Source organism: Astatotilapia calliptera, chromosome 19 (assembly GCF_964374335.1).
Source record: "Astatotilapia calliptera chromosome 19, fAstCal68.1, whole genome shotgun sequence".
Lineage (NCBI taxonomy): Eukaryota > Metazoa > Chordata > Actinopteri > Cichliformes > Cichlidae > Astatotilapia > Astatotilapia calliptera.
The window spans coordinates 21469625-21494591 of NC_137440.1; the positions used below are offsets into that span (position 1 = coordinate 21469625).

At 39.7% G+C, this 24967-nt stretch overlaps 1 protein-coding gene across 2 annotated transcripts in view; it reads left to right on the forward strand.

The window, feature by feature from the left end:
- The window catches only part of fndc3ba (fibronectin type III domain containing 3Ba), an 84815-nt gene extending 60537 nt beyond the window's left edge, over positions 1 to 24278 (forward strand). For both annotated transcript variants that reach the window (XM_026152459.2, XM_080294036.1), the window contains exons 9-27: positions 72 to 223; positions 328 to 387; positions 512 to 650; positions 1076 to 1129; positions 1419 to 1543; positions 2248 to 2422; positions 3074 to 3160; positions 4117 to 4252; positions 4649 to 4723; positions 5498 to 5616; positions 6172 to 6277; positions 6971 to 7137; positions 7768 to 7881; positions 8649 to 8798; positions 10437 to 10717; positions 13638 to 13856; positions 17637 to 17803; positions 19389 to 19516; positions 21664 to 24278. In XM_026152459.2, coding sequence (XP_026008244.1) covers positions 72 to 223; positions 328 to 387; positions 512 to 650; positions 1076 to 1129; positions 1419 to 1543; positions 2248 to 2422; positions 3074 to 3160; positions 4117 to 4252; positions 4649 to 4723; positions 5498 to 5616; positions 6172 to 6277; positions 6971 to 7137; positions 7768 to 7881; positions 8649 to 8798; positions 10437 to 10717; positions 13638 to 13856; positions 17637 to 17803; positions 19389 to 19516; positions 21664 to 21975 — 2766 coding nt within the window. In that variant the 3' untranslated portion in view covers positions 21976 to 24278. The remainder of the gene's footprint in view (positions 1 to 71; positions 224 to 327; positions 388 to 511; positions 651 to 1075; positions 1130 to 1418; positions 1544 to 2247; positions 2423 to 3073; positions 3161 to 4116; positions 4253 to 4648; positions 4724 to 5497; positions 5617 to 6171; positions 6278 to 6970; positions 7138 to 7767; positions 7882 to 8648; positions 8799 to 10436; positions 10718 to 13637; positions 13857 to 17636; positions 17804 to 19388; positions 19517 to 21663) is intronic.
- Positions 24279 to 24967: the final 689 nt, after the last annotated feature.

Consider the following 24967-nt stretch of genomic DNA (forward strand, 5'->3'; position numbering starts at 1 on the left):
CTTTTAACTACCTGTTATTGACTTCACTAGCAATGCGGCTATAACTATGTGTATTCCTTTGTGTCCTGAAGGTTTCCAATATTCAGGCACGGACTGCACGGCTGTCCTGGGCCCCCCCAGCAGGGCTGGTGAACAGGCATAGTAACGGGATACCTGTGTCTTGCTCCTATGAGGTATCTCTCTCAGATAAGGGAAGAGATGGGAAATATCGCCTCATATACAGGTAGGAAACTTAGAAGTTGGGGGGAAAAAATACAGCGTCCAAATTTAATCCTTAAGGTCATCCAAAGGACACTGGTGACTTTGTATGTCTTGTCTGTGTTTCAGTGGTGAAGAATTGGAGTATCATCTGAAAGATCTCAGGCCAGCTACAGACTACCACGTACGGTAAGGCCTCAATCCTTTTAATATTAACTACTTGTGTGTTGCAGCGTATGGGGGTCCAGGAATCCCTGAAATGTTGGATAAAAACATCCTTTAACTGTTTGTTTCGTTTGTCTTTCTGCATCAGGGTGTCGGCAATGTACAATTTGGTTCGAGGCTCGTGTTCAGAGGCCGGCTCGTTTACCACAGAATCCACGGTCCCTGATGTCCCGTCATCACCAAAACTCACAAATCGTGCCAAGACCAGCCTCACCCTACAGTGGAAGGTACAGCTACTGACATCTTCTTGTCCAGATACTCCTCCATGAAGTATTTTCACTCCCAAGAAACATCACAGTGATTTGTCATTGTGACACATTTAATGATATTTTAAATTAAATATATTACAACTCCGATGCGTTAATAGTTTGAGTGCATCAGCCGTGCAGCACCGACAAGTAGTTGCACAACTCTGTTAGAATGCACCCCTGTGTCCTCTCTGACCTGTTATTTTAGTATTTTTTTATATCCTTGCACACTGTCATTCATAAAGAGTAACATCAGTCACCCAGACAGGATATAAGGCCAATCATAAAAACACAGCCGGTATTCTGTCTGTCTCATTGTCAGAGTCTTTTATCCTTAGCTAATCTCTCAATCTCTCTCTTCTCTCTTCTCTGCTTCCCTCGGTCCATTTCACTGTCACCCATAGCCCCCGGGTGACAACGGATCCAAAATTACAAACTACCTGCTCGAGTGGGATGAGGTAAGTCTGTCATCTGTCATGCTCTACCCTTACCTCAAAGCAGCACTTACACCTATCACCAGTGTCCCTAAACACATGTCAACATTGGGCTCTTCAGACAAGATGGAATAAAACTGTGAATTATGCTCTTGCAATGAATGTCTGGCTTTTCTTCCCATCTTCTATTTATACTTCTTTACTTTGTCGTGCTATTTTTTTCTTCACATTTAACATTTTGTTGTAGGTGAGCTTATCAATCCTAATGTCCGTTCTTGTCTTTATGTCTTTTCTGTATACGTCTTCTCTGCAGGGAAAGAAGAACAGCGTTTTCAGACAATGTTACTTTGGGAACCAGAGGCACCATAAGGTCACACGACTCTACCCCGCCTGTGACTACACATTCAGGTTGGCTGCACACAACGACATAGGCAGAAGGTAAAGTTCTGTTATTGAATGTGTATATATACGTTTTATATACGCACACCTGCATGAATACAGTGTCATGGGAGGCATATTGCATGTTTTTTTGTTGTTGTTCTTCATTGTATACCACTATGGCAGCAGGCAAGCACCGAACTGCTATTCTCCATGTAACATCAGTTACATACAGAAGAATAGACTTCCTCTTTTCCCATTTCCCTCTATTTCCACTCTTCTCTTGCCTCCTCTTGTCATTATAGCGTGGACCATCTCGCCTGCAGTTATTAGGGTGAAAGGGAGCAGAGAGGTCATAGAGGGGACTGAGAGTGAGGGAGGAGATATTAGCTCTGTGAACGAACTCAAAACAGCTTTAATGCATCCTTCAGTTTGGCAGATTTGAAGCTGGGTTACTTGCTTTTATTCTAACTTGAATATTTTTCCCCCCACTACAAATCATCCATCCTCCCTATGCGCTCCTTTTTTCTCTGTTTAACATCCTCTTCGGAACTCATATAACGTCTTCACTCCCAACGCCACGCACCTCTGTGATTAATCACCAATGCACTTCTGTCAGTGTCCTTTTCATTTTCGCTGATTTTTCTCCACCTTTCACTTTGAAAAATATTCATGCCTCCATCTCAGCTGAAATTGAAACCCATGGCAATCATTTCTTCAGCGTTTTGAAGGAAAGCTTAAAATGGAAATTTCTTTTTCGGCAGTGGCTTCAGTTCAGAGGTGGTGTATATCACCATGGGCACCCTGCCTGCTCTGCCTCTGGCACCACGGCTTGTCAGGGCAGGGGTGTCCTGGGTGACCCTGGAGTGGGGGCGTCCTGAGGGCAGTCCCAATGTGGAGCAGCTCAAATACACACTTGAGATCCAGGAGGACAACAGCGTGAGTACCGTCCATGTACAAAAACATTTGTAACTTTTATTTTTCTTTACATTAAAAATAGACCTCAAAGACTCTAGAACATCTTTTGTCTGTTTGTTAGTTTGTGCCCAGTTTACGAGTTTTATAAATCAGCATCAGGGTGTGTTGTACTACTCTGAGCATGTACAGCAGGGGCCCCCGATCCCAGTCCACGAGGGCCGGTATCCCTGCAGGTTTTAGATGTGTCCTTGATCCATCACAGCTGATTTAAATGGATAAATTACCTTCTCAACATGTCTCGAAGTTCTCCAGAGGCCTGGTAATGAACTAATCATGTGATTCAGGTGTGTTGACCCAGGGTGAGATCTAAAACCTGCAGGGACACCGGCCCTCGTGGACTGGGATTGGGGACCCCCGATGTACAGCATTCTTTGTTTACAGCATTTTCTACAACATTTTTCCACACCTGCCTAAAACCTTTGCACAGTACTGTACATATAAACCACACTATATGTTCCCACAGGTTCTCTGCTCTCTTTCTACTGTATCCATATATATATCTATATACAATAAAATGTGAGCTAAAAGTCAGCATTTATTGCATCCATAAACTCAATAATTTATGCCGATCCTAATGCACCCTGAGAGAATCAAACACTGTACCTCCCACAGGGAACAGACTTTCATCCAAAGTACACTGGAGAAAACTTGAGCTGTACTGTACAAGGCCTGAAGAGGAGTACACAGTATAAATTCAGGGTAAGCATTTGTGTTTTGGTTTCTGCACTTGTGTCCCACTTGTTGAAAATCAGAAGCTTTTTTACTAAGAGAGAATATGCAAAATATGTCATTTTGGCTATAGTTTAACGAGTTGTCTAACACTGCAAATCACTAACCATTTGTCAAGTACACAACATTCAGCTGTGGTTTTTGTGCCTGTTCATAATTTGAGGACATTGTACAAATCTATCAAAATCCTCTTGCGCGTACCTCACCAGGTGAGTTTGTGTTTATTTTGGGTTTTTCTACCTTGCCTCATGCACATTGTTTGATAAAGCTTTGCATCTTCGAAAACACAAAACACATGAATACACACAAAGAATCAAGTCTTTCTGCTGTCCCTGTGCTATCCATCTGGTGTAGACATAATGTAACAAAGCAAAATTATCTATTGGATGTAGCGACAGAATTAGATAATAGAAAAGAGAAGAAGGCAGAGAAGCCAAAACAACAACACGTGAAGGGGCAGAGACTAATGGCTCCTATTTATCACAACAATTGATTTAAGTTTTCAGAAATTCTTTTGTGTGTCTCTGCTTGGCTTGCTGTGGCTCTTTTCTCAGTTTTCCACTCTGTCTATATTCTTTTCGCCTTTTCTTCTTTCCTCTTTTTCTCTTCCCCTTCGTTTCATCCTTTATCTACTTTTTGGATTTTTCTGACTAGTATTAGACAAATTTAAGTAAAAAGAGAAAGGAAAGCAGGGAGAATGGGAGCAGTGATGATGTGCAGCAAAGGGCCTTGGGTTGGAATTGAACCCAGGCTAGTACAGTTTGGCCTTGCAGCATGCAGTCGCCTGTTCAATCACTGAGCCTAATTTAGGCCTTTCTATCAACCTATTCTCGATTTCTGATCTCCCACTACACTCTTTGTCTTTTTACCTTTGTTACGTGCTCTGTGTCTCTAATTGTCCCTTCTGTCCACCTCTCTTCCTGCAGCTCATAGCATCAAACATGGAGGGAAAGAGCAGTCCAAGTGAAGTTTTGGTTTGCACCACCAATCCAGACAAACCGGGCCCTCCATCTGCACCCTGTGTCACAGAGGCAACACCCTATGGATTTACTGTCACATGGGGTAAAGAGGCACACATCCATGCGCATATATCATATCATATACATACAGATACTCATTGAGATGCTTTCATACAAAATTGATTTGGTACAGACTTTTCAGCATTATCCAAGCCAAGACTACATGTGTGCAAGTTGACTTGATCCAGATCAAACTGAATCCTGACACTGTTTGCTGTTAGTGTGTTTCACACTTTCAGAAGAATTGCAAAGATACATAAGACTGCAACAGATAGATTTTTTTGGTATTGATATTAATGTCCCAGAGAAAATAATTTAGCTAACTAAAGTAACTAAAATAATAACAATTATTTTCTACATGTTGTCTCCTGCGAATTGGAATATTGTTTATGTGCAATAATATTCCAAACTAAAATCAGTTCATCAATTGTTTTGACAGATCCTCCAATGGACAATGGGGGATCTGAAGCTCTTACGTACCTGCTTGAGATCATCTCAGAGGGATGTTCTGAAGGTACCTGTGTTATATCTGTCTGTCACTGTATCTATTCAAACATACCATGAAAGATTTTCCAGCATCTTAGGACAGACCTTTTTCTCTTCGTGTGCTGTTTAACTTTTCTCAACTACCAGCCTAAAAAAAATAGAAGCCATAATTGAGTCTTTCTTAGCATCAAATTAAGATATTGAAGCACACAGCGTTGCTCACACCTGCCCTACAGGAAACCTAATCTTGTCTAGTTCCTTTCAATCTATAGTAAAAGATTGCTGTTGAGTGTCAGTGTACAGAAGAAGAGAATATCAAAAGCCTTTGTTCTTTTGTCAATAGAATCGACCTAAAAAGTCATCTGGATGATTTTATCTAGCTTGTATTTACACTGTCCTGTGATATCAAGACAGGCTTTTTAAAACCTTTTTCTTCTTAAAAAGATGTGGTCATTGAAACGAATGACTCTGCCATATTAGGTTTATTCAAACTTCACTTTTAGGTACATTCAGTCTGTAGAGATAACATAGTATTATGCATTACAGAAACACAATACACTTCTGCTAGGAAATTTACGCTGTGATGTAAACAAGGCCTATATTTGCACGGCATAGTGCTGCTTCACAGGGAGAGTATTATATTTCACAGGCATACGCAATCCATCAACAGCAGAACAGAAACAAAGCGTTGTCAGTGGGATTCTGTTTCTGGAAACTGCAGAAATACGTACAAAACAGCAGCTGATTATGTGTATGTGCTTTAGTGTAATTCCTTGTTTTGTGTGTGTGTGTGTGTGTGCAGCAAACCAATGGGAAGTAGCGTACAGTGGTCCGGCAACACAGTGTGTGTGTGAGCGACTGAGACCAGGGACCGTTTATCACCTACGTGTGTGTAGTATCACCACCGGAGGACACAGCCCAGTAAGATTCACATACATGCATGCATACACAAATTTCAGCAATACACACACACACATACATATATATACATACATATGTTTCTTTTTTCTTTAAGGCAATGGGGGCAGTTTCAGGCCCATCTAAGTTCAGTTGTGTGTTTTTGCACGTCCAATAATAAATTGTAGTCAATTTTTTTGAGTGAGTGTTGTAAACTGTCAGTCTGAGGTTACACTAATATGTACAGTTGTATGTCATCTGCATAACAATAATACAAAAATAGCAATATTCTATAATCTAAGTTAAAAAAAAAAAAGTCTGTTTGATAGGAGAGGTCCAAGAATAAAGCCCTGAGGAACTCCACAAACTTTTTGTTCATTCAACTCCATAGGTACCAAGGGACATGAAGTACCCGCTCACTAAATATGATGGGAATTTCAAAAGATATTTTGCACTGAAAAATATAGTTGTTGTTGTCAAACAATCTTTTCAGTAATCTTTCCTAAAATTATACATGTACACCAATAATTAAGCCTATCTGTAATTGTCTTTTGTACCTTTTATTTTTTGCTCTTTAAGTGCACTGGTAGTGTTCCAGTCCGTACATTAAGTGTCCCACCAGGGCCCTGCCAGCCGCCAAGGATTGTCGGTAAAGCCAAACACAAGGAGGTGCAGTTAGAATGGGGTGAGTTCAGGCATACACGCACCCTGTTTACTTTTATTTACTAGAATATATTCGAATTATTTTCGTATAAGGCAGCTAAATCACCTTCTGGCCGTTTAATATGTTTCCCTGGCCAATTCTAATGTAAGCCGAGTCAACCACGTTTCAGCCTAATTGAGCCCTAATTTAGCTCATTAAATGCCTAACCTAGCCTCATATTTGACTTAACTCTCCTAATGTCAGCCTATTATTGTAGATTAGTACTGTTATCTCTTGGCAGGAAAAGGTCTTCCAGCCTGCCATGCTGAGGAAGTTCTTTCTTTTACCAGTTTAATACAGCTGGTCATGTCTCTAATCAGCTCACATTCAGGCACTGCTGCAGCTGCAATTACTGGCTCGAGCTGAAGGTCAAACATAAAGTATTGGAGGGTTTTCCCCACTGTCACCATTATTTATTACTTTTGTCTTTCTGCAAGCAGAGAATAGCACCAGGTTTATGGGGAAAAACCCCTAGAAAGTATTCAAAATATTCCCTGTGTATTAATCTGTAAGCAGTATAAAAAGCTTGTGAAATACTGAATACATCATTAAGAATTTATGTGTAACAAGATATCGTGACATATGTATTGTGTATTTTCATCACAATTCATGTATTGTGGTTAGTTTCACTGTAAATGTTTCTTCTTATCGCTCTCTCTTATTTGATCTTCTTAGACTCCCCTGAGGGAGTGTGTGAGGAGTGTGTGTACAGTCTGGAGATGAGTGAGGGAGACGCCAAGCCAACGGAGGTGTATCATGGCTCGGAGCTACAGTGCACTGTCGCTAGTTTGCTTCCTGGTGCAACATATAGCTTCAGACTGAGGGCTGCCAATGAGGCTGTGGTAAGAAACTGTCTGGCTTTTCAAAGCAAGAGTGTGATCAATAATAAAAATGAAAATAAATAAATGAAAGCCATGACGATCTGGTAATTCACCAGGCTAGACCATAAAACTTATTAAAGAACAACAGAAAAGCGTAGCTGAAACCTTTTGAAGCTTGATCCAGCCACTTTAATAGGTCAGCCTATAAAAGAAGGGATGTTTTATAACAGCTAAGCATGAAATATTGAATTAAATAGCATTTGTTTACTTATGGCTTTGAAATTTGCTCTGCATATTGAGCACACAAACTTGGGAGCTCTTAATACACATCCAATATTAAGCAACAAGCAGAAAATTCAACTTAAAACCGTAGGTGTAGACACAGACACTGAGTAGTTGGATCAGTGTCCCCTAGAAAATTAACTTAATATTATAAGATTTGATTGTTTTGATTATCCGGTCACCTGAAAGTGAATTAGATGGCGCCAAAACCTCAGCACTGTTGCTTATTGAACAAGATGACTGTGTCTATATTTCACAGCTTTTCAGTTTGGGATTAGAATTTGATTTTCAGCTTTTGTAAACTTTTTACTGTCTAAATGATTCAACTTTCTCATTTATTTTGTGTCAATCGATCTGTGTCTCCCTTAGTACGGACCATACTCTGAGCCTACAGAGGTGACGACTGCAGCGGGTCCTCCTGCGCAGTGTGGAGTTCCCATAATCACACTCACCAGTAACACTTGTGTAACACTCAACTGGGAGGTGAGGCAAACCAAAAACACAGCTGCATTTATCAAAGGAAATAAACAGTGTATGGAAGGAACAAAAAACAGACAAGCAAATATAAAAAGACAGGCCACATTTTTTAACACTGCTAAAGAGCTCTAGCTCCCTTTTACTGTTTAAAATAAAAAAAAGTAGTAAAGTCATCTTTTGGGCCTTTTGGTGTTGCTTAGCAGGCTCATTCCTTCTTAAGAATATACCAGCTTGCTGATTTGGCCACTCCTAAAGTTTTTTTCCTATCACTTTAAAGGGTATCTTTTTTTGTTTTTCAGACTAATAGTCACATTCATCATTTTTTGGTCCCCATACTCCACATATTCCACTGAAAATATACCAAATGAAGGTTGCACACTTTTGATTTATATACCTAATTTGTCATTGGAAAATTAAGGAACAGGCCTCACCTGGCCAGTAACTATGCAACCATGGTATAACTATCAGACTATGCATGGTTATAATGGCTTTAATTTCTAAACAGTTAATGCTGTACTTTTGTTAAAACCTTTGAATTTAGTCTGCACTTTAATCAGATCTTGATCATTTGATTTCAAATCTGCTGTGGTGATTTACCAAGGTTAAATGACAATAAATGTGGGTCCAAATACTTACCTACCTCAATAGACTTAAGTTTAGATGGAAAAAAAAAAATCTTGTTTTTCATTTTGGGTTTGCAAAACAAGACCTGAATCCATTAACTTTCAGGTATCTGTTAATTCCATTGAGCTGATTTTGTGTTTCTATTGCAGAGCCCTGAGGGTTCGGGTACAGACATCTCTGAATATCGTTTGGAGTGGGCGAGGGAAGATGAACCCATGGAGCTCATCTACTGCGGATCTGCCACGCAGTGTGAACTGTCAGATTTGACACCTGCCACAAATTACTGCTGCAGGCTACAGGTAGTGCACACACTACTAGATATCCCTACAGTGGATTTAGATGAACATAGACAGGCATACAACATTCACTTTTGTTGAAGCCATGCATAGTTAAACTGACAATGAGAAAAGAAGAACGTACTAGTTTATGGAACATAAGCACTTCCAGAAACAAAAGAAATAACTGAATTGTGAGCGCGACAAAAATTCAGCCTGGAAACATGAAACCAAGATGCTGCAACACAAACACTCAGACTCCAGGGAAAGATTAATGGTCATTGATTCAGTTTGTATTCTGACCCTCAATGTGGTGCATAAATAAGTGCCGTCTTTCTCCTTCTCCTTCTGTTTGTCTAACTCTCTCCCTTACTCCCTTTCTGTCTTGTACCCTCTGAAGCTATGAATCCAATAACAACATGCTTTATGGCTCACATCTCTATAGGACTATTTATAATCGGTTAATAGTTAATAGGTTGACAATCCAAGGTCAACCTACCATCCTAATAATTGCTTTTCTACATGTATGTGATTTCTCTTTGTCTCTGTGCACTAGAAGTGTACGCCTGTGTGTTCATATCTGTACACCTTAAGAAGATTGCAGGAATGGATCACACCAGAGGCGCTGACTTGGTTGAAGTCTGTGTGACTCCATACGTTCTATACCTGAATGAACTTGTACTGGTTCATCTTCTGTAGCAGTGTTTCAAATCTGCACAACCTGACACGCACTTGTTTTATGAGAATGCTTTGAATGGGGGGACGCCAACGTAAGGATAAGTTAAATCAGTTTCTATGTGTTTTTCTAGCCTCTGCAAAATGAATTTGACAGCTGAGGATAAATCCGAGAAACTACTGAAGTATAACTTTTCTTGCTGGACCCAGAGTTATCTAGATAGTTTAATGCTGAGATAAACCGTCAAGGATTTATATATAAGTGCACATTGTAGATTCCTTCTCCTTGGTATCTACTCGTGAATGGTGCTTGGCTGTTTTTGGAAAGTGGCTACAGTGCATTTTTACAAGAAAACAAACACTGCTCATCTGCTTGGATTTGCTAAGTACATTTAATCCATGAATGTTGCTTTTTACATGTAACTATTACAAGGCTCAAAAATGGATGGAAGGAAGCAATTTATCTACATTTTTTATTTTTAGTTCAAGCTTTCCGAATGGACAAGATGTATATAAAATACCAATTTTGTCCTTCCTTCCTCCTCTCGAAGTCTGTAAGAGGCAATGAAGGTGACTATTACAACGAGCGATTGAAAGGCATTTAATAGTGGATACTTGAGCTGAATATTAATGTGTTTGACAGCACAAGTAAAGGATTAATGCTCTTTCAAACTAATTTGAATTCATGTCTTTCTGCTAGTTTTCTTGTCTATTCAGTTTTCTATATCAGTCCCTCCCATTTAACGTTGTCTTGCTCTTTGTCCTGTGCTTATTAATAAATCCCTTCATATTTATCTTCTTCCCTTCTTATTGTTAACCATCATCTGTCTGCCTTGGTTTTAGTCTTCACTTATCCCTTTCTTTTTATCCCTCTCCTCACCTCTGTTCTATCACCGGGATCCTCTATCTCAGCACTATCAATCACAGCAGTTTCCCCCCCTCTTCAATCTCTCTCACCCCCTCTGTGTTTCTGTGTCTCCCACTCAGGCGGTCAATCAGGCAGGTGCTGGTCCATATAGTGAGCAGAGCAGTTTCCAGACCCCAGCTACAAATCCTGACCAGGTATCATCCCTTACCCCCCTGGATCTCCCGACCTCCTCAGAGACAGGCCACTCCCCGTCTACCTGCCTCCACCTGAAGTGGGAGGAGCCAAACTGTAACGGGGCCGAGATTACCTCCTACGTCATCACCCTGGACGACCAAACCATCACTGTGGATTCACGGACAACTCACCTTGTCACAGGCCTGCAGCCAGACAGTGAATACAGGTAATGATAGCTAAACCAAAGCATTTATGCTTGTGTGTGGTGCATTACATGTTAATTACCGTGTGGTTGTGTCCCATTTTTTCATATGCGGTGCCAGCCCATAGAAAGAAATAAAATGCTGGTGCAAACATATTTGGCGCTCTAATTTTTCCACTTCTTTGTACCTTCCCTCACATCAGTTCCAATAGTTTCATTGATATCCTTCTACGAATTTGCTAATATTTATAATTCGTTATAGTGATCCTATAATTATCTATTATACTGGGGGGATGATTGCTATTTTATCACTGATGAATTCAAAAATCACAGCAGAAAAGTAGTGAGAATAGAGGACAGTTAGATTTGTCGGGAGGTCAACATCAAGTTATGTTGGAGATTCCGGCATTGGGTTCAGAGGGGTTTACAGTTATGTCTTAGGCTATGATGTAAATTTCCCACTGAAGCATAAATTGGGTGTAAGAAGCGGGTTCATTAGCTCATTTTACACAATCTGTCTCCTTTGGCCATTTGGAGAATGCAGGTTTTACAGCTTCTGCATTGGCTTCTTTTCATACAGACAAGCAGGCTACATCTATTTTTTTATACACATTCTGTATTTAAATAGGGGTAAAATGTTTGATGATTGCATGAGCTTGGATCTCAAACATGTACTCAAGTAGCAGTAAACAGCCCCTTAATCATCTTTATGCACAGCGTTGTTGTGATCCCGCTTGTCTGTGATTGCTTGTAATTGTGTTTGTGAGCATGCATATGATTGTGCAGCAAGTTCTTTGAATTCTAATTAAAAAAGACAAACAGGGAGAGGTTATCCAAGGTAAGGTGACATGTGCAGAGGCAGGGTGATCTCGCACCATTGTTTTCATTCTGAGGTTGTTTTTGACCCGGTGTCACTGTGCTCTGTTGCATAATGGCTGCCAGTGAGACAGAACATGTGTGAGCCCGTGCGTGTGTTTGTGTGCATTTGAGAGAATCTGTGGGAGTTTTTGTGTGTCCAAATAGCTATAATTCTGGTTGTTATTTACGACAGGAATTGTACTTCAGATATTCTTTGACTGTGTGGCCTTGTAAAGGACCACAGTAAACATTTGTGTGTTTTTGTGGCTGTTTGTGTGTGTGCGCACCCACATTTGTACAATTTTTTTTGCAGCTTGGAGGTTAAACACACTATTGTTATGTATTAGTATTTAGACTTCAGTTTTTGTTCTAAACCGATGAAAAAGGAAACATATGTTTGCTTTTTAAAACAAAGAAATTCGTTTTTAGTTTTTTCCCGCCAACAATACAATACGCTAAATTATAAAACATTAAATATAGTTACATTAAATATTTGTAAATTAAATATCTATATAGATTTAAGATGACTTGCATTTTCTGTCAATGGAGTTTAAAATATTTCCTTCAAAATACAAGATTTGAAAATCTTTCCTGCATCTTTGCCCCAAATAAATAACAAAACCATATTAAAGTAAAAAGAAAACCCCAAAGAAAACCCTTAAGTGTATACTTGTGGTCTAGTCATCAATGACAGAATACACATTAAGTAAAGCTGCAGTGCAAAGAAGGTGCATTCTGTATTATCAACAATGTCAACCTTAACTTCAAGTAAAGGAGAGAGTTCAATTTGTCCTCTAAAATTAGATGTGTATTTTCACTTTAGTGATTTTCTTGGAGTCATTGAGGTGAGATTTAAATAATTTACCAGTCAGAGGTTCTTGCACTGGTGAAATTATAGTCTCAAGATTATTCAATTACTTGTCCCCTAGTTTTTTTCTCTTGACAGTGTAAAAAAAATAAATCATAAATTAAAAATAAATAAATAAACTGCATCTGTTCTGAGCCTAAGATGAAAGTTTGTTAAGGTACAACACGAAGAGGTTGCCTGTCCATCACAGGGCTAACAAATAAACATTCACGTTCACTCTCATCATATCTAAATGTAGCCCCACCTATCATCAAAAGCTAAGCCTTATCTTTACGTTGTTCACAATCTCTTATTATCTTTTATCCATATCCTTAATTATCCACTGGATAGATACATGTTGCCCTTTACCTCACAGACACAAACACAAAAATGTTTACCTAAGCTGCATGAATTATAATGAAAGGTTGCAGTTACAAAGAATCAGTGGTTAAATGTCAGAAGAAGGATACCAACTAGCTGAGGACCTCTGATATTGATGCTAATAAGCTGATCAGACACTGACAGAAAAACCGCGAAGAACAGAGGGGGGGCTTCCTGGAAGAAAGGCGGCAGGGGAGTTTGAAAAACAGAAATCCATTTCTCCCAATTCTCTTTAATTAGCAGCTGTGTGTGTCTTTGTGTCCAGTTGAGTCCATATATTTTTGGCATACGAGTTCAAATGCATGTGCTTAAAATGATGTTTCTCTGTCATTTATAATCTTTATAATTATGTTTTAGGGAATACATTGTAGTATTTAAGTTCTCTCTTTAGCACAAATAGTCTAAAACACCCTGTAGCAGTGATAGCAGTTACCTAACTTGGTACACATTTAGGGAAAATGTGGACCAGGAAGTCTGACAAATTTAAGGCTTATCATGCAGAGTACGTAGGAGAATGGTAACAGGCAAAAGGATCCACAAACATCCAAGGTCAAAGCTAATATACCACATTAGTGTCCAGCATTGGACAGATAGGTCTGCAAATACATGGAGAGCATTCAAGGTTGCATGGTACAGCACTTTCACGGTCACGTACTTTGGCTTGTGATCTTAAATCAGTGCACACATGCTCAAGTAAAATTTAAATGCTGGCTTGTTTGGCTCTCATCTCTAGAGACATTTCCACAAAAATCCAATCAATATAAGATGATAAATAATAAAATAATAATAAACATTTTTACAGTGCAATATTCAACAAATAAATTCTATCTCTTTCTCGCTCTCTCCCATGATTTTTAGTGTGCAGATCCAGGCAGTGAATGCCATTGGCTCCAGTCCCAACAGTTTACCACTGATCGTGAGGACACGCCCTCTCCCGCCACCGCCGCCCCCACTCGAATGCTCAGCGGCTGGCCCTCAAAGCCTGAAGCTCAAGTGGGGCGAAAACACCAGCCACACACGTGCTCTGCTTGCTGATGACATGGTCTACACACTACAGATGGAGGACAAGAACCACAGGTGGAGTATACATGGACCAGTTTATACTGCTCCATCATCATTGTTTACTTGAGGGAATGGGCTGAGTCCAGCTTATTTAAACAACACATTAAAATCTTGGACTTGAAGCTTATATTTACCCATTTATAAACAAAAAGTGGAACACCGAATTAACCTACTAATCCTGTCTCTATGACAGCAATAGACAGAACGATAGTCTGCATTTATCTATGGAACCTCATGTGTAACAAGGGATTGAAACTATGATGTTGCCCTCAGAGGACTTCTCACCCTATAACTAGTCAATTGATCAAATTAGAACCCAGGTTAAAAATATGCACATCATTGAGAAGAACACACAAATACTAGGAGGACAAAACCAGAGCAGCTGAGGGGAGCCGAGGGAGTGTGTGCATTTAACATTAAAGGTACTTGTGGGGATCTGTGCCTTTTCCTCTGTGTGCAGTAACTAGATGTACCTGGGAGTAGTCATGTTGAGTGGAGCTGGACACAGCAGGGATGCAGCCCCCAACAATCAAGCCTTCATTGAATTGACTGGTCAGACAGCAGCGATAAAAAGAGAAATGGAAAGATAGTGTTAGCAGACTGAGGAGGAGAGGATGGAAAATAATCATGGACAGGGAGTCAAATACACATCTGGGGGCAAAAAAAGTTCAGGAGGAGGGAATTTTTGCAAGTAGCTAGAGCAAAGAGTATCTGTAATGCATCGCACCAGCCCGTCTGCCCAACTGTCAGTTTGTTTAGCTCCCTCCTTTATCCTTCTGGTTGGCCCTTATCAGTGTTTGAATTAAGGGTTGGCTGTATCAAGCTGGCACCTTGACACCCTTGGAATGGGTACCATAACTGACAGATGGGTCCCTAACTGGCAGGCTGTGGTCTGTTAGCTTCTGTGACACACATACACATAAACAAACATAGAGGTATGCGATCGCTCTCTGCCATACCAAATGCAAACAGCTTTCACAGTTTTGTTTACCCTTTTCTAACTGCCACAGTAATGTTTGTGCATATTTATGTACATTTTTCTTTCTTTGTAATCACGCTTGGATGCAGTTAGGTATATTATGCATGTGTCTGTATGCACCCGATGAAGTTATAGGAGTTGGAGTATTAAACATAGTTGGCAACTAAACTCAAGGTTAATTTGTCTTTTTTTTCCCCAAGTGTTTATGCTGTAGACTTAGGGATGAGGAGTGGCTCATTTAAATGAAAGAATGTGTATGTGTTAGTCCCCATAGGGAAAATACTTTTCTGCATTTAACCCATTCACCCAGTGAGGCAGTGGGCAGCCACCAGTGCAGCTCTCGGGGAGCAGTGTGTGGGGAGGGTACCTTGCGATCACTGGCATCTATATTTTAAATGTGTTTTTAAAAAAAGGTGGTATAAGTGGTTAGTGGTGCATCACAGTTTCTTGTACACTGTGTATTTGTGTGCAACAAGGCATATAAAATTAAGAATGGACGTAGAAGATTTACAGGGCACTCCTCCTACGCTGCTCTGCTTTCCCCTTTTCTTTCTCATCACGCTCTGTTAAAATGAATTAGAAGGGTTTTTATTTTTTAGTATGAGTTAGCCATGGCAACCAGAAGCTTCACTGCTGACATAATAAGCGAGATTGGAAGGGCACATTGAAAGCAGGGAACTAATGAAATCTTGAAGTATTTAGCTTTGTAAACAAACATATTGAATAGCCAGCAATAATCTGTGCAAATATCATTTCTGATATTACACTTATGTTTTTGACCTTGACTCCTCCCCTCCTCTGTCTCTTGCTGTCCTCTGATTTAATTCATGTTTATTAATCGGGGTTTATTGTTAGACAGGTGACTGCGAATGTGGAGATTCTGACAATGAATGTGTGCTTCCTTTCAGGAATTATTTCCCCTGCATTGGCATTTTTTACCCTTCCTTTATTTTTCAGTAAACCCAAGCATTCCTCTATTTTATGATGATAAAGAAAGTGTTCTCCGGTTCCCATTATTGTTGCCATTATTTATTTCTCATCCTTGTACCTTCCCATCCTCCTTTCCCTTGCTTGCTCAGACTAATTTTTCTTTTTCTTATCTCCCTGTTTGCAGACTTGTTGCTCATGCGCTGTCCTCCCTGAGTCAGGGCTTTTTATTTTCACTTGTTTCCTGTGCTCCATTCATTTCTCCCTCTTCTCATCCATGTTACCCACTGACATGCCTTGTGTCAAATCTGAGAGTTGCAAGAATGTCATGACAACACGGGGCAGTGTAGTTCAAGGGCTTTATTCTTCTTACACGATGACGTCTGCAGTAGAACAATAACAGATTGTTTCATTACATTCTGACCTCTCTCATCCTGCCCTCTGCTCTGCCATGTTGTAGTTAATTGGTCAGCTTTTGGTCAGCACCAGGGCAATTCATCTCATTAACTATGTCCTAGTGATTTTTTTGTGCAAGTGTATTTATTGTTTGTTTGTGCTGTGCTAAATGTTAATTATTTTGATATCTTACCATTTATGTCTGGTCGACTGCGAAGAGGTCATAGCTCCTGATGATGGAAAAGTTAATGCATTAGTTGTTTGTTTTTTTTAAGCCATGCAGTTGATCGCTGCACGTGTTAACTGTATGGCCCACCAGTAAGGCCAAGGTTTAATAACATCATATATCAGCCAGAGAAACACATCACTTCTGTAGTGCAGCTACATAAAGAGCTCATCTGGAGTTATAGCTTTCCACTAAACCGTGACCTCTCTCCTCTCCTCTTTGTCTCGCACTCTCTTTTCTCTCTTCAACATTATCATCATCTCCTTTAATTCTCAATCACCTATCCTTCTGCTTTAACTTCTCTCTCCCTTGCATCCTCCTGCGACTTTACTCTTCTATTACTGCCTCTTCTCTTGTTCATTAACCATTTCCCTTTGTCTTTCTTTTCTCATTCCTCTGCTTCATGGCTTCCTTTGCCACCTAGACATTTACCTTATTTTGCTGCAAAGCTGATTGCTGAGATAAATAACCCCTCTTCGGCTCACATTCACTTATCTCCCAGACTTTTCCTGCTTTTATCTCTCCCACTCCATGAATCTGTCCATCGAGCCAGCCAGGAATGCTTTTGGTGCTCATTTTCATCAGATTTGTGACTATAGCCTGCCACTGTTTGTCCTGCGTGTTCATCAATCATCTCTATCTTTTTTTTAAGGTGCTTTCTTTTCTTCTGCTGCTCCTCTTGCTTTTCAAGGTCCCCACATTTTATTTCTGAAGTTAATCTTACCTCAGGTTAACATATAATTGTGTTAAAATATTCACATTCACCGCTGAGCTGCTCATCATTTTTCTTGTGACGCCTGCTGTGCTGAGTTAAACTATATCAAGTCACAAACATGGTCTATCAGTCCTTATAACTAAGTTAGTGATTAGTGGGTATCTAAGTGTTTGTGCCTTACTTTTTACTGTTCTTGTTTGACCGTGCTCTGCAATAAGATGGCAACATGATCAGGCTGTAACCTGCCTCAGCCGTATTGACAGCTGGGATCGGCTCCAGCCCCCAACGACCTTGAATTAGATGGATAGATGGATGGATGTTTAACCATGTTTTTCTCTATTATCATAACTCTTCCCTTCTTATACCCATTCATAACACCATCACCTTCACTTCCCTTCACCATTTCTCCTTTATCTCTGATGGAGTGATCCTTCATGCCTAGGCCTGTCAGTGCTCCCTCTGTCACATTGAACCGTCCTTCCTTTTTAAAAAATTTTTTTAGATTTACATCTTATTGTTTATTTCTCCTTCTTCATTATGTTCCCTGTTTAGGTTTGTGACAATCTACCGTGGTCCCAGCCACACCTACAAGGTTCAGCGATTGACCGAGTCCAGCAGCTACAGCTTCAGAATACAGGCCATCAGTGATGCTGGGGAGGGTCCTTTTTCTGACACACATACGTTCTGCACCACCAAGTCTATACCCCCTGCCCTGAAAGGTAAACCGAAGCGGAGAAAATGTCTTTGTGCACAAACACATTTCACACAAAGAAGTCCTGTCTTCATCACTAGCTATACACCAGCTGCCTTTTCAGATCGTACAGTTGTGCCGTAGGGATATTAGTGGGGAATTATCAGACATATTAAAACGCACAGTCCTCTATTTAGGTAAATCTAACTTTAAATATCTTCAGGGGTCAGATCATGTGAAGATGTCCTACCAGTCCACCAGTGTCAGCTCAATTTCACATATGATGGCAGAGCAACGCAAACACACCAGTGCACGAGTATCCATGCATACAGTAATGTTTGCCACTTCTACGTGGATTAAATCAAGCTTTACGCATGCAACAAATGCATCTGTTTTTGGCTTTTAGTGATGAATTTTACTGTCGCCTGCCTGATTATTGCCTCCAGCATCTGATTGTTACTGTAAGAGAGGGGGTGGCTTATTACAGCTCCAATAATTGCAGTAAGGGGTAACCTCTCTGGATATATCTACAAAGTATGATGGTAGCTGTGCCGCATAGCATTGATATATCCATAAACCCACTCGAGGGACCGAATAGCTTCTGTAAAGCTCATAGCAGTGTACGCCATCTAAAAGGGTCAGGCATTCATTTGAAACTATAAAGAGCAGGTGATGTTGAGATGAATCAACATATAGATACTTGGTTATCAAAGCAGTTAGTAAAATGTGTTTTGTATTTAATGCAGCAGTTTATTGCAGTCAAAATGACATCGTTGTTGTTAACATTGTAATTTACAGTGTAAAATGACATTAATCCCCAAGGATTTGATTGCAGTGCATAACAAATGTTACAACTGAAAAACAAAATGAATTTCATGACTCACTTTGTTGTAGCTGATGTTCACTATTTATATTCATATATATGTTTCTCAGTTTCCTATTTTTGATTGATAGATTTCAGTTGTTTCTTCTGCTTTGTTTTAGTTCATCCTAAATGAACATTGGCCCTAAGATAAGCCTTACATTTATATGATGTATTTTTTCTATTATACATTATAATATCCCCAAAGTCGTTGCAGTTCCATATTGAAAAATGTTGTTCTTCAATCATAAGTGTTTTGCTGCACTGTTTCACGGAAGAATGAACCTTCTTGGGTATGCTCTTTTTATACCCAGTTTTATACCACTTTTTCTATATGCTGAATCAAGTTTCAGCTCTGGATAAGTTATCTTCTTAATGTTTTCAGTTAAATATAGGCTTTAAGTGTTTGGCAAATCACTGAACTGTGAGTTTATCTACACTTTACTGTTTACAACCTCTGTCAGTGCGTCCCAGGGCAGCTGTGGCTACAATGTAGCTTGCCATCGGCAGTGTGTGAATGGGTGAATGACTGAATGTAGTGTGAAGCGCTTTGGGGTCCTTAGGGACTAGAAAAGCGCTATACAAATGCAGGCCATTTACAACATTTTAAATGTTGTAAAATGATAACCACCATTTCTTGACTTCACAAGAGATGGTGTTCTAATTATAGTCTTCATCTGTTTGCAAGCGTCTTTTAACGATATGCAGTCATGTATATGAGATAATGATTTGTTATTATTAATTCCAACAGCTCCCAGAGTGCACCAGCTGGAGGGGAACATGTGTGAGATAACATGGGAAACTATTCCACCAATGAGGGGGGACCCTGTGAGCTATGTGCTCCAGGTGCTGGTGGGACGTGAGTCAGAATACAAACAGGTTTGTAACACACACATGTAAACGGGTCTTACATGAGAGCTGTCCAGTTCATCTAAACACTAGGAAGCTGCTGGAATTAATTAATTCAATTTTCTTTTGACATTTGATAGAAGAGTAAAATACCCATGTGTGAACACTTCCCTCATATACATCCCCCCTGCTGAGAGGTATTAAATACTTTTAATGAAAATTACAAAACAGAAGTATCTCAGGAAGAGTCTGCTGCACCTGGAAATATAGGATTTGATTGCTCACAGCTGCAGCGGTGGGCAGGCAGGTAGACAAAAAGTTATTTGTCTTCAGGGCCATTTCAACTTCTGTTATTGAATTACAGAATGGTTGGTGGGAAGAACTGCACTCTCATAAGTAGATAAAACCTGTGCAGACATATGTTATCAGATGCTGCTTTTAACATTTTGTGTTCTTTTTTGGGGGGGTTGTTTTTCCTTATTTTTGTTGGGTTTTTTTATTTCTTTATGAGAAGACCAGTAAATGCACTCAGTTATATTTACCTCTCGTCAGTTTGAGAGTCTAACAGCTAAAGTTCAGTGCACCTTTATCAAACCATTTCTTCTACTGCAGCACTAAAAATTAAATGGTGTTTTTTGTCTACACACATTCTCCTTTGACACAAACACCACTTACCTTTCTACAAGTTCAATTCCAAAGAAACTACCCTGTAAAATGCAAAGAAAAACACAAGGCGGTCATTTAAATGTCTTAAACATGTTTTTTAATCACAATAGAACATAGGAGACATGAAATTTTAAACGGAGACATTTTACTATTTCATCAAAAAATATTAGTTCATTTTAAAGTTGACGGCAGCAACAGGTCTCAAAAGAGTTGGGTGGAGATAACAAAAGACCGAAAAAACTAAGTGGTGCTAAAAAGAAACAGCCGGAGGAACATTTTGCAACTAGTTAGGTTTATTGGCAAAATGTCAGTAACATGACATCTTAGAGGGGCAGAGTTTCTCAGAAGCAAAGCTAGAAGGAGAATTCACCAGTCTGCGAATACACCCCCTCCCCCCAAAAAAAAAACAAAACAAAAAAAACGCATCATCAAATCGTGGAACAGTTTCATAATAATGTTCTTCAATATAAAATGGTGAAAACTTTTAGTATCCAATCATCTACAGTACATAATATCTTGAAATGATTCTGAGAATCTGGAGAATCTCGGTGTGATCCTCGCTTGTGATCTTTCGGCTCTCAAGCAGCACTGCAGTAACATCAATTACACTGTAAGGACTCAGGAACTCAGAAATCATTGTGAACACAGTTCCAATGCAGATTAAAACTCTATCGTGCAAAGAAAAAGCAAAATGTAAAAATGTTGTTAACATGAAAGTAGAAAACTGTTCTGTGGGAGGACAAATTTGAAATTCTTTTCAGGAAACTTGAATGATACTATGATACGTCCTCCACACTACAGAAGCGAGGGACCATTTGGCTTGTTATCAGCGCTTAGTTCAAAATCCTGTATGCCTGAGGGTATGGGAGCCCAATAATGCCTAGGGAAACTGGCACTTTGCTCATCTGGAAAGACAACATTAATGCTGAAAGGTGTATATATAGGTTTTAGAGCAACATATGCTCCCATCCAGGAGACATCTTTTTAAGGGTGGTCATTAAAAAGATGTCTCCTGGACAGCTTCTTGTAGAAGAGTCCGGGTGCTGAACTGGCCTGCCTCTTCACCAGACCTTTCACCAGCTGAAAACGTCTGGCACATCATGAGAAACAAAATACACCAAAGAAGACCTTAATGAGGACTGTTGCACACCTAGAAACCTATCAAATAAGAATGATAGGAAGAACATTCCTCTCCCAAAAATTGAGCAACAAATCTACTAAGTTGGTAAAAGTGGATTAAATGTTGCTACCATTAAATTCCAAATTTCTTAAAATTTTCACAGTTTAAACATCTAATTTGTTTTGTTTTTCTGTGTTCTTTGAATAAAATATGAGTTTACGTGAGCATGCATGTCTGTTTTCTAGCTAAAATGATTTCACTCAGGAGCATGTTATGCTTTTTAGTTGGATGAAAATCTGCGTCCTTTGCGCTTATCTTATTTCTTTCTTAAAATGTCTTTCTTATCCAAGTCAGCTGTAAAACTTTTTTCACCTCTTTCCTGCCTTCAAAGGTTTTCAAGGGAGAGGAGGGTGTGTTTCAAATCTCCGGTCTCCAGAGCAACACAGACTACCGTTTCCGTGTGGGTGCCTGCCGCCGTTGCCAGGATACGTGCCAGGAGCTGTGTGGACCACTGAGCCCTTCCTCTTTGTTCACGCTGCGTCGCCAGGAGGCAGCATCATCAGGAGAGCAGTGTGCCGTGGAAGCAGGCAAAGGAGCGGGCCTGATCTCGAGCGACGAGCGCTTTGCGGCGCTGATTGTGTGTGTGTTTGCAGGCTTCTCCATCCTCATGGCCTGCTTGCTACAGTACTTCTTCATGAAGTGAGGGAATTTTTAATTATAGGATAGAAAGAGAAAGCAAAATCGCAGAAAAAAAAACTTTAAAAAACATCTATGAAAGAACCGAATGAAATCAAAACAAACACTTGAGATGTACATTCAACGCTATCTATGATTTTTTTGGGTTATTTTTTGATTCAGGCTTTTCCCACCTTGTTCCTGTTGTCTTTTGCCTTCACTCACCTTGGACTTTTTCCCTCTCCGTCTCTGTTGTCTTCATACCATTGTCCGTCTCATTTGTTAAGGATTTCTGTCGAGGGAAGCCTTGTCTGAGTTGTACCTCGTTTGGGAAAGAAAGCTGATAATCAAGCCTTAAAATAGCTGTGAGCAAAACAGTTGCTTTCCAGACTGACTTGCATGTTTTTATTTTGTATCTTTTTAAAACATATTCACTTAGAGAACATATATTTCTTGATGGTCATTGCCTTACTTTTTTGGTTTATTTTTCAGTGTTTAATTTGCATTTTTTTTTGCTGTAGTCTTTATTCATTCAGCCATATTCCAGTGTAGGCCTTCAAAGCTTTAGTTGTTCTTACTTACCCAGTTTGTTACAACTCTACAGGCTGTCAGACATTTCACGCAATCTGCACCCGTTCTCACATGCAGACTGACAAATACCCAGTGCACAGACAAAGGTGCAGACTTACATGCATAACCTTGCACACATATCCAATTACACTAATGCAATGACAATGAGAAAGACATTTCATCCTAAGAAGTAAATCACATATCTGCTTAGCTTTTTACATTCACTCATTCACTCTTTCCGCTACCAAAGTGATGCAATCCATGTATGGTTTAAGATGCTGCTATCCTTTGATTTTATTATATCTACAAAAGAATGGAAAACCAGTAATCTAATATATGAACTCTATATATAGATATGTATATTATAGCAAATACTATGATGCTATAAATTGATGTAATATAAGTGATGGCAATGTAAGGTCTGAAGTACAGTGTAAAAGGGGGAATAGTGGACTCTAGGTGCTCATAGACGGCAGCTCTGAGGTCAGCTCAGCAGCTTGCACATTTAGTTGAAGGAGCCCTTAAACACTTGTCTTGGTTCAGAATATGAGCCCTTGAAGGTATTGGTTTGTGAGGCTTAAACTGGCTTTGGGGAGCCGGGCTGTGGTTGTGATCGGCTGCAGCAGACAAGGAAAGGGCTGGGCTGAGCATATTTTGGGCCATTGGTCAGTTCTTCTTTAATCTACCATCTCAAATACCATTGCTCCAGCCTATTTATCTGTAGCTTTACTAGCGATATGTACGTAGCTCCACTGACCCAGAGGTGCTAACAGTCTGCCAGCTAACCGGCCTTCTCAGAGCTGTATGGGTGTTAACTAGGAAAGCCATTAGGAGTTAGCTTGTGCTTTAGCCCCCACTAAGAATTAGCCAGCCAGAGCAATGCTAAAGCTGTTTCTCCTTCCGGCTAGCCTGTCAATTGATGCATTTAAAGTCTATTCTCCTCTTTTCTCATTTCCCACCCGTGATTATCTGTAATTACCCTTTTTGCTCTGGCCACTTTTCTCTTGCTTTCGATCCATCCCATCTGTCTGCCCATGCACTACTCTCACTTTCCCTCTCTTCTCTCTCGCTCTCTCTATTAAAAGGTGCTTTATTGATATGTAATCAGAGCAGTAGCAAGTCTGTGGTCTCTCCTCAGACGGACATGTTCTCTGAGGACTTGAACTAATGTTCACTAACCAAACAAGCCTTTGACAGGACACAACTCATCAGAACAGGGCATTCTAACACACATAACAGCCCCTCACCTCCCACCCAAGTCCCCAAAACCCTTTTTAACCCCAACCCGAAGCAACAAAGCCAAGGTACAACCCAATACATGCCCCGATAATCCAAAGAAGTCACCCTGACCTGCGTAATTAATGTGTGACATGTTTGTCGGATGGGGTGCAGGGAGTAAAAGGGATTGGATGGGAGACGGAGGTAATGATTAGCTCTGATTGGCAGCCTGTAATGTACCTCAGGGATAAGGCCTCACAGAGGGGAGATCTAATCTTGTCATCCCTATTGCTGTCATCATGATAATTTATCATTTTAGCTTCTTTTCTTCTTTTTTTCTCTCTTCCTTCCCTTTGTTCTCTCATTTTTGATGCTGTATCTTGTGCTCTGTCTGTGCTGTGCCTTGCTCCTGTTTGTGTCAGTAAGTAAAGTGGTTTACTAGCTTAAAAAACCTTTGCCAAAGTTGGTGGGAAAGTAAAGGTAGAGTTCTTTTCTAGGTTTTATTTATACTATATATTTGCATACAGTACTTTACATGCCAATTACAGTGCAATCTTCATTTATTTATTGTTAAAAGATTAAGAGACAAGTGTAGTTATATACTAATTTTTTCTTGTAGCATGTTTTTTTTTCTTTTGTTTTAATGGATGTATGTTAGATTGTATGATTAAGGCCAGCATTCCTTATCTCAGTAACCCTTTAAGTATTTTTCTTACAGCTGTTGGGAACCTGTAGCTCATCAGTCCATGAATTGCAGTTATCATTGCCGTTTCAAACATTTAACCAAATTGCCTATGTATTTTTATTTTATTTTATTTTATTTTTTACATTTCCTGTTTTGGCTGTGCACAGGCAAGCAGTTCTTGAAACGCTTAGAGAAACATGTAGCAAGCCAGGTCTTATGGTCAATTCAAGTCATCTGTTTTGGGATAAACGTTGCTGCCTTTGGCTTTTGTTCTGATTAGTGTTATAATGAAGCTTCTGATATCTATTTTTACTGTTTTAATGCCAAAGTGCAAACTTTTTATGTCCACTAGTTGTTGCGTTTTGAATCGTCTAAAGGGTTCTGAGATGTTCTTCTGCAGCGACACAGCATTACGACTATTATCATTATTCTTTCTAAAGGAAAAAAAAACATTAACTTGATCTGTGATATTTCTTCTTTTCATATTATCTTTTATTGTTTTGTTTTGTAAAGCAAAATGTGCCATTATGAAATGTGTAGCCCCTTT